The sequence below is a fragment of the Dipodomys ordii genome, unplaced genomic scaffold (assembly GCF_000151885.1).
Source record: "Dipodomys ordii isolate 6190 unplaced genomic scaffold, Dord_2.0 Scaffold64, whole genome shotgun sequence".
In the NCBI taxonomy this organism is placed as follows: domain Eukaryota; kingdom Metazoa; phylum Chordata; class Mammalia; order Rodentia; family Heteromyidae; genus Dipodomys; species Dipodomys ordii.
In genome coordinates this window covers 6,278,568-6,294,778 of record NW_012267280.1, presented here as the reverse complement: position 1 = coordinate 6,294,778, position 16,211 = coordinate 6,278,568, and the positions used below count along the sequence as shown (strand labels likewise).

General features: G+C 54.2%; 1 protein-coding gene across 1 annotated transcript; it reads left to right on the top strand.

Annotated features, from left to right (window-relative positions):
• The first annotated feature begins 1,777 nt into the window (after window positions 1-1,777).
• On the top strand, window positions 1,778-15,431 carry F10 (coagulation factor X). The gene is made up of 8 exons (XM_013022717.1): window positions 1,778-1,844; window positions 3,488-3,648; window positions 8,356-8,380; window positions 9,547-9,660; window positions 11,745-11,876; window positions 13,127-13,368; window positions 13,610-13,727; window positions 14,800-15,431. Exons 1-8 carry the CDS (start codon window positions 1,778-1,780, stop codon window positions 15,429-15,431), a joined length of 1,491 nt encoding a protein of 496 aa, XP_012878171.1.
• The last annotated feature ends 780 nt before the right edge of the window (window positions 15,432-16,211 follow it).

Sequence of the window (16,211 nt, the reverse complement as noted above, 5' to 3'; positions counted from 1 at the left end):
GAAGTGGGTTCCCCTCTCTGGGTAAGGCCAGGAGAGGGTGAGGACTGATATTCCAGAATGAAATCACTGTTCATCCTTGGTCCCTGACCTCAAGTCTGCCACAAGCATCTCACCTTTTACCCTCACACAATCGCGCTCTCTGCATGCTATCAATGCCCAGAGATGGTACCAGGAAGGATGGGAGCCGGGTACCAACTACTCAATACCTGCTTTCCTAGGTTCACAGCTGCTGGGTGCATGGCAGTGACCAGCAGTGAGACTCCAGCCCCCTCAGGCCCACACCTGGCCTCAGCCCAGCCAGGATTGTTCACTGAGGTCCTCCTGGCCAACCACACCCTGCCTCTGGGCTATATGCACACACCAAGGCCACACTATCCTCAGTACAATGGCGCCCTGCCTCTGGGCTGTATGCACATACCATGGCCACACTACTGTCAGTAGAACACCACAGGCAGCGCCCGCACCATGCATCGGCTGGCCTTGTCACTAAGGAGAGGACAAAGGCCCAGTGGATGCAGTTTCTGGGAAGGTTGACGTCAGCCATGACGCCCACTGACTAAAAGCTGGGAACCAGACCCCAGTCTCCACTTGGGCTTTGACTCACCAGTGTGGAGTCTCTGAGTTGCTTTTGACATCTTGTCTGGCATGGACCAGAGGTACTCCCAGGATGGCACTGCCAGATTTCCAGACTTGGGGGGGGACTCCCCATGTCTGCATCCTATTCCCAGCACACGCACCCCAATAGCAACCCACAGTCCCATTCTCCATCCAAGCATGGCCCAAGAGTCCCTTTCCCCTCCGCACCTCCTTCCCTCCCCACCCTCCTCCTTCCCTCCTCACACTCCTGCCTTTCCTCCCCACTCTCCTCCTTCCTTCCCACCCCCTTCTTTCTTCCCCACACTCCTGCCTTCCCTCCCCACATCCTTCTTCCTCCCCCACCCTCCTCCTTCTTAACCCAGACCTTACTGAAGGGCAGGACAGCAAGGGACTGTGGTCCCTCCAGGCAGAGTGGGTAGCTGGGGATTTCCAAGCCAGCCTGTTGTCAGAAACGGCCCAGCCAGCCTGCTGAGGGCATGAGTGTTCTGTTCCAGCAGACTGGCACACTGTGTGTCCCCTCTCACCCGGCACCCTGCTGGCCCACCATGCCGTAGCCAGGGCACAGCCACACCCAGGGACACGGCTACCACGCCGTAGCCAGGACTCAGCCTCCACCGAGGACATGGCCACCACGCCGTAGCCAGGACTCAGCCTCCACCGAGGACATGGCCACCACGCCGTAACCAGGGCACAGCCTCACCCAGAGACACGAACACCATGCCGTAGCCAGTGTGGGTCAGTTGGGGGCTAAAAATCTGGGTGCAAACCCCACATCGGTGCTGGTCCAGGCCATGCCTCACTTTTCTCCACACTGCTTTTGTTCTTAGGCAGAAGTGGGGGTGACGTTCCCGCTACAGTTGTAAGGGTGAGCAAAGGCATAAGCAAGGGACAGCAACAGAAAGAGCAGGAAAGGGCATGTCTGGCCTCTCAGAACAGACTGCGCATGCCCACAGCAGGCCAGCTGGGTGCAGCTTCTGACAACAGGCCGGCGGTGGCCTCCCCAGCCACCCACGCTGTCTGGAGTGACCACAGTCCCTGCCCTGCCCTACAGTGAGCATGGGCTCCAATCAGGAGGACAAGATAAGCAGGACAATGGCCATTCGGGGCCCAGGGTGATGACCCTTGCCCCTGACCCTCCCATCACAGCAGGGACAGGTCACTCACTGTGCTTTGCCACACCATGGCGGGCCTGCGCCTCGTCCTGCTCTGCTCCATGCTGGTCAGCCTCCTGGGGCTCTCCAGAAGCCGTGAGTGCCAGGTCCCGGGGCAGGGGGAGGGGTAAGGGCTATGGGGGGAGGTGAGGTGGGCTGTGGGCTAGTGCAGATGGTGTGAGCATGCGTTCAGGGCTGGCTGTCCTGCCCAGGCGCAGTCAGGGCCAGCGGTGGGCCCTGTGTGGGGCAGCCAGATGGACAGAACAGGGCACAATAAGAGAAAGGGAGAGAGGAGAGGGAGGATGGAACAGACAGAGCATGAGCAAGGGACAGAGGGACGGGGAGAAAGCCTGGGACCGTGACAAGAACGTGGAGGTGGAGAGGAGATGGTATGGACGGCAGAGACAGGCGCTGCAGGCTTGGCAGACACCTGTGGGCAGCTACATGGAGCAAGGCCAGACAGACGGGCATGGGGCTGTCCACTGGGGCAGGCAGGGACGACTGTCTACATGGACAGACAGACGGGGCAAGTCAAGACAGATAGACGGGCATCAGAACCAGCCATCAGGCTGTCTGTATAATCACCAACAAGACCAGAGTCCCAGAAGTATCCATGATTAGAAAACAAAGGAACAACTAAACAAGATGCACAGTGTACACTGGGTCACTAGAGACTGAATGAGGGCTGGAGTCTCATTAATGTCTTAGGCAAGTGTTCCACACACTTAGCAAGTCTTCTTTTCTCTGCGATCTGAGCTGTGGCTACCGGCCGTGCTGGATCTGTGACTGGCTGAGGATTGACTGACTCAGGAGCAGGGCCATTCATAGAGCCTGCATTTGGGTCAGAGGTGGAGCCCAGAGGCCAGGTGGGATGTCCAGCCCTTCCCCCTTCATTCATCCAACAAGTGTTTATTTAGTGAGCACCGCTTTGCCTGGCCTAGGAGCTAGGTCTGTAGGACAACCAGAGCCCCTGGGTTCCATGTTGACACCAAATGCAGGGCAAGGGAGGGGCTTCCTCTGGCCTCCCAGTTCCCATGGGAATCACAGGTGGTTGAGATCCACACCTGAAAACTACTTCCAGGTGTCCTTCCGCGAGAACAGCCTGGCACATGAGGTTTTAGCAAGGGTTTGTTTTATTGCAACAAAATAAGGGAGGGAAAAATTCTGGGGGTGCTGGAAGGCATTTCCTGATTCCCACATGGAAGTGTTGCTTCTATCTGTGGTCTCCTATCCATGTTCTCTGATCTGTGGTCTCCAATCTGTGGTCTCCTATCCGTGGTCCCCATACTTTTCTGAGCTGGGAAATTCATGTGGCCGTGTCGTGTGCCCCCCTCTCATCAGACAAGGGACTCTGGGTGGCTGCTGTGGGTGCTGCCCACTGTCCTAAGACATGGGGGTGTGGCCTAGGTGTACAGTGGCACAGGAAGCCGCAAGAGCTCCCCATTAGCAGGAGCGCTTGCTGTGTATCATCTTGGGGGAGATGGCAGGAGTGGGGGCACCCTCACTACTCAGCACTGAAAGGGGGCGGCAGGAAGGACACCCTGGGTGCTTGTGTTCTTGTTTAGTGTTTGCTTCCTGGTCCAACCCTTTCAATACTCATTAGAATTAATTACTTAAATTAATAAAATGAATCTCCCCATCTCCCGGGCTATCCTACATCAGTATAACAGTGAAGTGAGGAGGCCCAGGGGGAGGCCAGCCCTATCCAGACACTCACCATCTCCTGCCCCGTCTTCTAGTGTTCATTAACCGGGAATGGGCCAACAATGTCCTGATGAGGACTCGCAGGGCATACTCCCTTTTTGAAGAGCTGAAGAAAGGCAACCTGGAGAGGGAATGTGTGGAGGAGAGATGCTCCTACGAGGAGGCCCGGGAGGTCTTCGAGGACACAGACAAGACGGTAAGGCAATGCCGGGACCAGTGTGGCCACCACCTGTGGACCTGTGCGGCGTGTTGGGGTGTTCATTCCGGGCTCCCCAACAGCTGGATTCACGCGCAGGAAACAGGGTGGTGGGAGAGGTGAGCCAAATCACTGGAGGAAGATGGGAACTCTGTAAGTAGGGCCGAATCCACTTAAGGACAAACATTTATTAAAACAACTCAGGACTTGGTCAATGCTCCCTGGCAGCCCACACTTGGACACTCCAGTGGGCACACCAGGCCAGTGTGAGGGACAGGCAGGAGACAGAACACGTGGATGCCTGATGACCGTGGCCTGCAGGAGGGCCTGATGGGGCTGGGCCTTACACCTAGCTCATCCTCCCTCTCCAGAGGAAGCACAGCCTCTAGAGCCAACCAGAAATGCAGATAGGCCTGACTCTCCTCACCTTTGGCCTGGGAAGCCTACAGGCACTCAGCTGAGGCAGAAGTGGTAAAAATGAGCTAGGAAGGCAGCATAATCAGGCTCTGCACACGTAACTGAACTACGACTGAGATGGAAATGATGCAGTCCCCAGTCACCTACCCAAGGCTGGGGGGGAGGCTCACCCTGCCCAGCTTCTGTGGACACACCCCTTTCTGGTTTGCTCCAAAAATGCAGTCGCCTGCATCCTGAAACTACTTGCTCAAGATTGTCTGGAAAGCCGGTGACCATGTGGCCATCAAAACTGTGTTAGATGCTTTGGAGTAGTGGACCAGGGACCAGAGGAGACCACGTAAAGGGTTTTGCCAAAGTCACAGGCTGAGGTGCTGAGGTGTAGGGGTGGGAGGGGCTGTGGTGAGGAGAGCTGTTCATCTCATGGCAGATAGGAAGGAGGGCACACAGGAAGGAGGAAGGGATACACACTCCCAAAGCAGACAGGAAGGAGGGGCACACAGGAAGTGGTCAGGGATACACACCCCCAAGGTAGACAGGAAGGAAGGGTACACAGGAAGTGGGCAGGGATACATACCCCCAAAGCACACCGGAAGGAGGGGCATACAGGAAAGGGGTAGGAACATGGGTTCTCCCAGCTGAGTCCTGTCTCCTAAGGTTTCTAGGACCTGCAGAATCAGTTCCACCAGCTGGGTGGGACCAGGCAGGGGCCAGGCAGCAGTACGGAGCACATGAAGGCGTTCTGTCACCAGAGACATTCTACACGGGGTAGTGTGTTCCAAGTGCTAGTCAGTTCTTGGGCCCCATTGCAAGTGGGTGCTGGTCTCGGTGCAGAAGAAAACACCCACAAAGAGTAGGAAAATGGTAAAGAGTGATTTATGGGAAAGCAAAAGTATGCCTCAAGGCCATAGACAGGCACTGAATAAGAGCCACATACAGTGGAGCTGTTGGGGATGGGCTTTGTCCAGTAGTGGGGAGTTCCTGAAGAGACCCCTCGGCTTGTGGCCCTTCTCACATGGGGTGGCCCCCCGGGCAGTGGCTGCTGGGTGTGGGAGGGCATAGCCTGTCCATCTGCTCTGCCCTGCCTGTCTGATCCTCTGCCTTCCAGTTCAACCTTGGCATGAGCCAGAAAGTGGTCCAAGGGAGGTGTCGGGTCACTATCTGAATCCCTGGGTCCAAGGGGGTCAGGTTGCCAGACAGGACCAGCTCATGGAATCATAAACGAGAGAAATGGTTTGGATCAAGCAGCAGGCTGTCCCTGTGGGTGCAGTCTGCCCCCTGGAAAAGGCTGGGGAGCACTGGGAATCAAGCAGAGCCTTGCTCTCTGTTGTTCCATCCTCACTAGAGCCTCAAGGATGTTAAAATGCCACAGTCATTGAAACTACTGGACTTCATTGAAAAACCTTTTCAAGGGAAGACCTGTAAAAGACATGTATCATCCACAGCAAGACCCCATCTATAAGATATTTCTTGGATGGACTGCGATTGAGAGACACTGAATACCATGTTAGACATTGTCCCAGCCTCTGACCACCTGTAAGCAAAACCTGGACAGGTACTAAAGCAGGAGGGCTGTTCCAGGATTTTACTGAAAGATACTGGTGTTCATGACACCAACAGGGCTTAAGAAATCAGATGCCAGTTCTGGAGTGAGGGAATTGATTGGAGTCACCACCCCAGCTTCACAGCGGTGAGTTCTACACAGCCCAGTTACTATGGTCCCATGGAAGCCAGGGAAGGACTAGGTCAGGGGTGGCGAATCAAGGAACAGCCTCCAGAAGGCAGACCTGGGAGGCGACGCCCCCAGCGTTTGTGGAGGATTCAATGTGGTAGAAGAACTTGAGAACACCTGGAAATGATGCCAGAAATCTACCTTCCAGGAGCCTTGTGGTACAAGGTTTGAAGCTCTCCTGCTTCCTGGCTACTCCGCAGCTTCACCGCATCCTGCAAGTGACTCACCAGAGCCCTTTGTGGGACTTGCCACAGCCTCAGAGCTAGGGGGACGCTCTGCGGGGATCTCAGAGCCATATTGGGCAGACTCTGCACCGAGTCTCACAGCACTAGGAGCAATTATCATGAAGAAGGAAGCACATGGTTGACCTGAACACAGGCACTTTCCAAAAAACAAGGCACAGGTGATGCTGGTGCTGACATCACAGAGGAAAATGCTACCCCCTCCCCACCTGATGTCACCTGCCCATCCAAGGCCAACTGGAGCACAGCCTCAACCAGGCCTGTGCACTTCAAGAGGTCCTGACACAGAGGAAGGCGCTCTGCTTCCTCCATGTGGAAAGCCAGAGGGAAGCAGGAGTCTGTTACACAGACACGGCACCTTGTTCTACAAGGCGATGAGTGATCACATCACGTGACCTGGTTATCATTGCATTTCTGCAGAAGATCACGGTTTGCAAGGGGATCCATCTGCCCAGTGCAGCTCACTGCAGGCACCCAAGGAAAGAAAGGAAAAAGAATTATTTTTACTATATTGCCAAATGAATGATTTATATGGAATAAGAAAATCCACAACTTCAGGAATGACTTTCATTTTAAGTATTTGTGTATTACCAGTGTGCGCACATAGCATGCTTCAGGTAACATGTGCTCAGCACATGCAAAGCCCTGGCTCTGAGCCCTAGCACTGCCAAAAGAAGAAAAAGTAGGGCTGGGAAGGTGGCTCAGTGGTAGAGCGCTTGCCTTGCATGCATGAGGCCCTGGGTTCAATTCCTAAGCACACATAAGCAGAAAAAAAAAAGCCGCAAGTGGCGCTGTGGCTCAAGTGGTAGAGCCTTGAGGTGAAGAGCTGAGAGACAGCACTCAGGCCCAGAATTCAGGCCCATGACCAGACCCCCCCCCAAAAAAAAGAAAAAAAATTGACCAACTGGAGTTTGCAAAAACTAAAACTTCTGACCTTTGAAACGAAAAACTGTCAAAAGAGTGAAAATGTAAATTACATACTAAGAAAGTATGTTTCATTCACATATCAAAAAGGATTCAGAATAAAGAAAATTTACACCTCCAAAGAAGAGTATAAACACCAAGCTAATTCAGAGAGCGAGGGCCTCTGGTGGATGCCTGTTAGTAAGAAGTGACAAGCAGCCCCTTGAGAACAGAGCCAGCAACCTGAGCGATCAGAGACGGAAAGAGCAGCATGAGGGTTTGGGGGAATGTGGCTTCCAGGACAGGAAGGCAGGGGTGAGCTTCCCACTCCGAGTTTCTTATACAACTATAAAGATATCACCTGACTCCCATCTCTTTCCTGAGCATTTCCCGACGTGGGGGAGGGGGGGTAAAGAGGAGAGGGGAGAGTTGTGCCACTGGGTGGGTCTGTGCTGTATCCTGAGGGCAAGTGGGGGGTGCTGGGCGGGGCCTTGCTGTATCTGAAGCGGTAGGAGGGCAGGTGGTAGGAGTGCGGTGGGGAAGGGCTAGGCAGAGCCTGTGCTGTACCCCATGTGGTGGTGTTTTCCTCACTCAACAGTTGCATTGAAATCCGTAGACTTGTACGCCAAAGAATGGCTTTACTCCATGATAATTCTTGAGCTGAAAACAAATTAAAGCCTGTCCATTTATCTCTAAGGCTCCCATAACAAAGTACCAAGAGCTGGGTGCTTCATACCACAGGGATTGATCCTGCCAATTTTGGAGAAAACAAACTTAGAATCAAGGCATTGGCAGTATGGGATTCTGCTGAAGGGGTCCCTCGGCCGTGGTCCTCTAGATGCACGCCTCCCTTCCCTGCCTCCCTTCCATCAGGTGGCCTTCCTCTCCCAGGTGCCTCAGGTCCCACTTTCCATCTCTTGGAAGAACACTCTCATTAATTTAGGGCCTACAATAATCCAGCAGAATCTCATCTGGTACCTTCCCTTAATTATATCCACACAGGTCCTGAGTTTCCAGTCCCAAGCCCTATTTCTAAGGTCACATTCTGAATTTACAGATAGATCCGGAAGGACCAACTATAGGCCATAAAAGAAAAAAGGGATGAATATTTTTCATGTAGTATAGACTGTTGATGGCCTGTTTTAAGCTAATTGCAATAGGTGTCTTTCTAATTGGCAAGCATGTGACCCTTTTCTTAATTTTAAGACCAGGTATGGTCACTAAAAACCACTCACCAATCAGCAGGGTGTCCAACAAAGATGGTGCAGCTCAAAGATGGTGTGCACCGAAGCCACGAGGGCACAGCCACAGATCCCACAGCTGTCCCGTCCATTCTCCATCCAGGCACGACAGGGCGGCTGCAGGGTGGGAAAAGCTCTGTTTCCCTCATTAATTCTTAACTATTCTTTCTTTTAGAATGAATTCTGGAACAAATATATAGGTGAGATACTTTCTATTTTTATCTTAAGTGAAGGGGGTTTATTGGACAATTTAAATTAGGATAAATTTGATTCTTAAACACTCCTTGAATTTCCTTCCTGCTCCTATTTACATCTTGCTCATTTCACGTGTGTCCCTTCTGGGCATGTCCATCGTTGTTAAATAGTTTTCTAGTCATTTTATCTTTTTTTTTGGTCAGTTGTGGGGCTTGAACTCTGGGCCTGGGCGTTTTCTCTGTGCTCTTCAGCTCGAGGCGAGCGCTCTACCACTTGAGCCACAGCACCACTTCCAGTTTTCTAGTGGCTTATTGGAGATAAGAGTCTCAAGAAGTTTCCTGCCTAGGCTGGCTTTGAACCCTGATAATCAGATCTCAGCCTCCTGAGTAGCTAGGATTACAGGCATGAGCCATCAGCACTCGGCTCATTTTATCTTAATTCTAGTTTTGTTACTTTCTCAAAGATTGTTTTTCATTTTAAAGATAGGGTCTCACTGTGTTGTTCAGAATCTCCCCCATCCCGTGCTCTGATGGTCCACTGGCCTTGGACACCAGAGGGGAGCACCAGGTCAGCTTAGACAGAAATCTAAGTCAGATCCTTCCCGTCCGAGAATGCCAGGCACTGTGGCCATTTTGATGTAACTGTATGACACAGAAGCAAAACCTGAGTCTGAAACTTGGGCAGGCGAGGTCATGCCCCAGTGTCCTGTGCAAGGGACAGCACTGAGACTTATTGACGTGCGCCTTGGTGCTCTGAGCAATGTGATCCACATAGTCTGGAAGATGTGGAGCCCTAGTAAGGCCTGAGTGACATCTTTGGACTCTCAGTACACCCTGAGTCCTTGACAACAGGAGCCCTAACACCTCCACCAACCCCTGGCCCAGAAACAAGTGTCATGCTCCACCCGTCCCCCCTACCTGGAGGCCCCTGTGGCCCCTCTGGCCCCCCTCCGATGCCATGCACACTAAAGCATCTCAGGATCCTGGCAGTCCAGGGTGTCACATGCAGCTTCCGTGGGCTGGGAGAGCTGAGTCCAGGCAGCATCTGCTCCCACAGGATGGGAAGCAGCTCAGCTGCAGAGGAGGCAGAGAGGCAGAAGCCAAGGCAGCGCCTCCCTTCTGGGAAGAAGGGGGGGACTGCCTTCTGACTCGGTTTCCAACCCTTGTTGCAGATGGCGACCAGTGTGACAGCAGTCCTTGCCAGAACCGGGGCTCCTGTCGAGACGGTGTGGGGGAATACACGTGTACCTGCGAGGAAGGCTACGAGGGCAAAAACTGCGAGTTCTGTGAGTCCTTCTGCGGGTGGACACAGCCATGGGGGGACACAGCCAAGGGGACACAGGACACAGCCAGAGGGGTCACAGCCATGGGGGATACAGCCATAGGGGACACAGCTATGGGGGACAGAGCCACAGGGGGACACAGCCACGGGGGGACACAGCCACAGGGGGACACAGCCATGGGGGGACACAGCCAAGGGGACACAGGACACAGCCAGAGAGGACACAGCCATGGGGGGATACAGCCATAGGGGACACAGCTATGGGGGACAGAACCACAGGGGGACACAGCCACGGGGAACACAGCCACGGGGGGCAGAGCTACAGGAGGACACAGTCACAGGAGACACAGCCATGGGGGGAAGGGACAAGAAAGCAGCCCTGAAATCCCTTGTGAGACAACTGTAGTGTTTCTTTTTCTTTTCTTTTTTTTTTTTTTGGTCGGTCGTGGGGCTTGAACTCTGGGCCTGGGCGCTATCCCTCAGCTCTTCAGCTCAAGGCAAGCCCTCTACCGCTTGAGCCACAGTGCCACTTCTGGTTTTCTAGTGGTTTATTGAAGACAAGAGCCTCACGGACTTTCATTGACCGGGCTGGCTTTGAACTGTGATCCTCAGATCTCAGCTTCCTGAGTAGCTAGGATTACAGGCATGAGCCACCGGTGCCTTGCTGTGTTTCTAACAGATCTTCTGCCCACACACCAGCCCAGCATCTCTGGTCTAGGTGGGTGTGACCTGAGCACAGAGGGCTCGGCTTCTCTGTGGCACAGATCCCAGCATCCTGGTGATGTGGCATGTATGTGCATGTGCACGTTCACATGTGTGCATGTGAACCCTGTTTCCCACAGTTGCTACATGCTCCTCATAGCTGGTCCTAAGGCTCTAAATCAGCCTCTCTTGTTTATATTTGTCCATGCAAGCATTACTGAGGAATATTCAAAACAATGCAGTTAAAGCTTTCTGATATAGTTAATTGTACCTTGGGAAATCAGCGTCGTCTCTAATCTGGTGGTCTACTGGCTCTCGATGGGGTGTGTGCTCAGGCCTCATGCTTTGGTGTGTGCACTCCACTCCTCAAACCCCAGCCCTTTGTGCTTCAGCTACTTTTCAGGTCTTGCTTTTTTCCTGGGGACAGTTGTCCGACCTCTGCTTCCCGCGTGGTTGGATTGTAATTGTGCCATTGGGCTTCACTTGGTTTTTGAAAGAGTCTCACTAACTTCCTTCCCTGGATGGCCTAGAAGTCCTGCCTCCCCAGTAGTTGTGATTACAGGTGTAAACAAACAGACCTGGCCCTGATGATGAATGCTTTTTAAATAATAAAATAGGTTACTGGAACCCACTGCCTTGGCAGTTCTAACATGGAAGGCTAACCTAAGTCAGTTGTCGATGCAGGAGAGGAATTTTGTTACAAAGATGCGCGTGCGCGCATGCACGCACGCACACACACACACACACACACACTACTCCCAGGCCAGTCGTCCCTAAAATGAAGGCTTTGCAGTCCTTTCTGCTGCCTCCTAACTTTCCTCCCTTCTAAGACCTCCTGACCTGTGGAAGGTTCTGGTTAATTGGGTGATAGATAGCAACACCTGCTAATGCAGAGGCACATAGAGCAGAACACGGGGTGGAGATGGGTGCTGGTTAAAACTCCATGAGGGCTGATCTTTGTACTGTAGTTAGTTCCCAGGCAGATGAGAGCGGAGCCCTGCTCAGCATGGCCGTAGATAGGTGTGATCACAAGGGGAGTGGGAGGGGGCCAGGCCTGCGCTGGAGACCCTGGGGTCCTGCACTTGTTGCTGCCACCACACACCCAGCTGGAGACACAGGCTAGCCTGTGGGTGGTCACCAGGGGGGCAGCACTCATGTGGGCTTGGCACCCAGGCCTCATGTGGCCTGTGTTGATCTCCCTAAGTGTGGACACCGTGACTGCCGGGCTGGGCCTCCTCCGGTCTCACGGCCAGGCCGGGCCTCCTATAGTCTCATGGCGGGGCTGCTCTTGCACCTGCATGCTCATGTCTGCCTGGGCTGGCTCCTGTGCGGACAGTGGGTGGCCATGCGGCGCCCACCCACTGTGGCTTGTGCCCTGCCTTGCAGTCACGAGGAAGCTCTGCAGCCTGGACAATGGGGACTGCGAACAGTTCTGCCAAGAGTCCCAGAACTCGGTGGTGTGCTCCTGTGCCCAGGGGTACGTCCTGGGGGACAACGGCAAGGCCTGCATCTCCACAGGTGGGGGTGGGGCAGAGGTGGGGCTGGGGCAGGGGTGGGGGTGGGGCACAGAGGTGGGGGTGGGGCACAGAGGATGGAGTTGGGGGCACAGAGATGAGGCAGGGCACAGTGGCACCCTCATCTGCCTCTCAATGTGCTTGGCTGGTCCCTGACCCCCACCCAGAATGTGCCCAGGGCAGCTAGAAATGCAGTCTCAGGCCCACATCTCAGAGAGCCTGGACTTCTGAGCAAACTGTCAGGCTCCAGTTGGGGCCCTCAGCTGAGCACAGTCTGCCCTGTGGCCTGAGGGGTGCACCACTCTCCCTCTCATATTCTTCTCCTTGGCGACAATTTATTTGCAAATCCTAATAGTGCGTACCTGTAACCCTAGCCTTTTGGATACTGAAGCAGGAGGATCATGTGTTCAAGGCCAGCCTGGGCTACATAGTAAGATCTGGTCTCATAAAACAAGCAAGACACATTTGTTCTAAAAGATAACTGATCAGAAAACAATGGCTCTGTTAACACCCTTCAAGGACGGCTTCAATTATGCAACGCTGCACAAAGACAATGGAGGTTTTTATGTCCACTTGCAATGAAATGTAAAAAACTCACTCAGATATATTTTAGCCAAAATCATTTCTTAATATCTATGAAATTTATTTTAATTCTAGGAATACTCAACACTCAATTTAAAATAAACTCTAGTGCTTATAAACAAAATAAAGAGCTTGCAGGGTAGCTGAGCGGCAGAGCACTTGGCTGGCCTTCCTCAGGCCCTGGAGAGAAGGAAGAGAAAGAAAGAAAAGGAAGAAAAAAAGAAAAAGGAGAAAAGAGGGAAGAAGAAAGGAGGAAGGGAAGGAAGGAGGAAAACAGTCAGATAAATAGCTTTCCAGTGCAGAAAGCTCTGTTAAGTCATGGACAGTTTAATTCAGGGTTTGGAAACCCAGGGATACAAATATCAGCCACACTAGCGAATTGCCAGCCGCAAGGCCGCAGTCTCGGCAGCCGACTCCCGGGGCACTGAGTGTCCACAGCACGGCCGGCAGCGCTCAGACCTGTGTGGGTGCAGACATCATGGCTGCTGGCAGACAGGAGTGGAGGAGGAGCCCCTGTGCTTGGCCCAGCACTGTGGCCCTCTACTCTCAGGCCCTGCTGGCCCCCTTCTACATCCCCCCCGCTGGCCTCTCACAGACGCGCCGGTCTCCAGGCCCCACTCAGCCCATTCAGGCTGGTGCCACGTGCTGTGTCTGGCTTTGCTGTCCCCTCAGAGCTATACCCCTGTGGGAAAATTACTCTGGGACGCCGAGGCAAGAGGTCAGTGCTCCAGGCCACCAACAACAGTGAGGACTTCTTCAATGTCCTGAACTGGACGGCGCTGTACGACTCGTTCCCCACGGAGGACCCAGCTAACCTGCTTGACCTCAACAACACCAGCCCGGAGAAGGACAGGAGGAACCTGGGCCGGATTGTGGGTGGCCGGGACTGTGAGGCCGGCGAGTGCCCCTGGCAGGTAATGGTCCTGACCCTCATCCGTCTGTGTGGGTCTGCTGGGGGAGCATGGGGGCTGAGTCTTGGGTCTCTTGGCCTGTAGCCTGAGGGAAAGTGCTAGGAGCTCTTGGGGTACAATGGAAGGGACGAGCTCTGGGGCAGCAGGCATGGAGACTCCTCAAATAAGCTCTTGTTCTGTGTGGTCTGGGTGGCTCTGTGGCCCATGCCACCTGCACAGTTTGTAGACATAGTTGCCCGTGCAGGCTCTCCTCATCAATGAAGAGAACGAGGGGTTCTGCGGCGGCACCATCCTGAACCAGTTCCACATCCTGACAGCCGCCCACTGCCTCCACCAGGCCAAGAGGTTCAAGGTGAGGGTAGGTGAGTGTCGCCCGAGCCCAGGGCCCACTGATCCTGGTGCGGCCTGGACCATCAGAACAGGTGGGGTTGGGGGCTGCCTGTCTATGCAGCTGGGGCTAGATGAGGAGACCCCATGCTCCAGAACCCCACGCCCTAGGAGACTCCATGTCCTAGAAGACCCCACTCCCAGGAAACCCCATGCTAGAGGGGTCCAGTGTCCCATGTGCTCAGGGACCATCTGAGGTTGAGTTGGGAAGACCTGAAGGCCAAATGTAATAGGAAGGAGCCCTGGCTGGGAGATCGGGACCAAGTTAGTCCTGCCTCATTTTCTGCTTCCCATTTTTTTCAAGTTTTCAAATGTGATTTCATGACTTTTTTTTTTTTTTTGTCGGTTGTGGGGCTTGAACTCTGGACTTGGATGCTGTCCCTGCACTCCTCAGCTCAAGGCAAGCGCTCTACCAATTGAGCCACAGTGCACTTCCGGTTTTCTAGTGGTTTATTGGAGATAAGAGTCTCTCGGACTTTCCTGCCCGGGCTGGCTTTGAACCTCGATCCTCAGATCTCAGCCTCCTGAGTAGCTAGGATTATAGGCATGAGCCACCGGCACCCAGCATGACTTTTCTTTTCTTTTTTGAGTCAGGTCAGATTGGCCTCAAATTCTTAATCCTCCTATGTCTGACTCTCAAGTGCTGGGTCCCAGAGCTGCTACTGTGCCCAGCTATATTTAGTATTAGGGAGGAAAAAAAAAAAACCCACTTCTTTCAAAGTAGCCAACGTAGCTGTGTGCTAATGGCTCACACCTGTCATCCTCAGAGACTGAGCTCTGAGGATCATGGTTCAAAGCCAGCCTGGGCAGGAAAATCCATGGGACTCTTTTTCTCTAATTAACCACCAAAAAGCTAGAAGTGGAGTTGTGACTCAAGTGGGAGAGTGCCAGCCTTGAGCAAGAAAACACTCAGGACAGCACCCAGGTCCCAGGAACAAAACACACACACACACACACACACACACACACACACACACACACACACACATGTCCAACATCCACATGCTGGTACCAGGATGCTAACCTCTCCCCCGTCTCTGGCCCCAGGGGACCGGAACACGGAGCAGGAGGAGGGGAATGAGGCGGTACACGAGGTGGAGGTGATCGTAAAGCACAACAAGTTTGTGAAGGAGACCTACGACTTCGACATCGCAGTCCTCAGGCTAAAGACGCCCATTGTGTTCCGCATGAACGTGGCCCCCGCCTGCCTGCCCCAGAAAGACTGGGCCGAGGCCACCCTGATGACGCAGAAGTCCGGCATTGTGAGCGGGTTCGGGCGTACGCACGAGAAAGGCCGCCAGTCCACCACGCTGAAGATGCTGGAGGTGCCCTATGTGGACCGCAACACCTGCAAGCTGTCCAGCAGCTTCTCCATCACCCCGAACATGTTCTGCGCTGGTTACGATGCCAAGCTGGAGGACGCCTGCCAGGGGGACAGCGGGGGCCCGCATGTCACCCGGTTTAAGGACACCTACTTCGTGACAGGCATCGTCAGCTGGGGGGAGGGGTGCGCCAGGAAAGGGAAGTATGGGGTATACACCAAGGTCACTGCCTTCCTCAAGTGGATCGACAGGTCCATGAGGGCCAGGGAGCTGCCCATGCCCCAGACCCCATCACCCATGCCCCAGACCCCATCACCCATGCCCCAGACCCCACCACCCATGCCGTCACCTCAGTAAACAGCTGCCCTCACCATGGCTGGAGTCCTTGAGTGTTGCTGTAGGAGCAGGGTGGCATGGAGCCGCAGCTCCCATCCCCAGGCTGCTCTTCCTCGAGACTCTTTCTTGGAAGTGCAGTCCCTACTCCCCCTCCCCGCAGACCCCAGTTTCTGTGGGAGGGAGGCTTGCGCTCACACTAGAGCAGAGCCCAACTGCCTGTCACAGCTTTGTTCCTGTGTGGCCTGAGCTCTGACCCCCCTCCCCACCCTCGCTCAGCCACAGAGCTCAGCCACCCAGAGTAAGCGTCTGGAGTTCTAGGTGCACACACCTAGGGTTCAACACCTGCTGTGGCCGGGGGCCCCAGACCCCACGAATGCTGGTCGAGTGGCAAGTGGGTGCTGGTTGGTGTGACACAGGCATTGTGGTAGGGGTGTTCCTCTGAGTTGACTCTGGGACAGCCTGGTCCCTACCAGGAAGGCCTGCACTCCTAATGGGCGTCATGGAAACAGGAGGCCGCTGTCCCCACGCCACCCCCCCGGATTCACCCTGAGAAGGACTGCGTGGTGTGTGCACAGATCAAGTGCCTGCTCACGGAGCAGGACGGTGACCCCTCACATGTGGATTAGGGATGGGGTAGAGGGAGCTCCAGGTCTCTGGGATGAGGCTGTCCCAGAAGTTTCTGGAATTCCTCCAGTGACTTGCACCTCTGAGTAGGGCCCATGGTACCACCTCTCCCTTCCCTGCCCTGCTGCAACTCAACACTGCATCCATGTCCCAAGTCACACGGTTAGGGAAACAAGC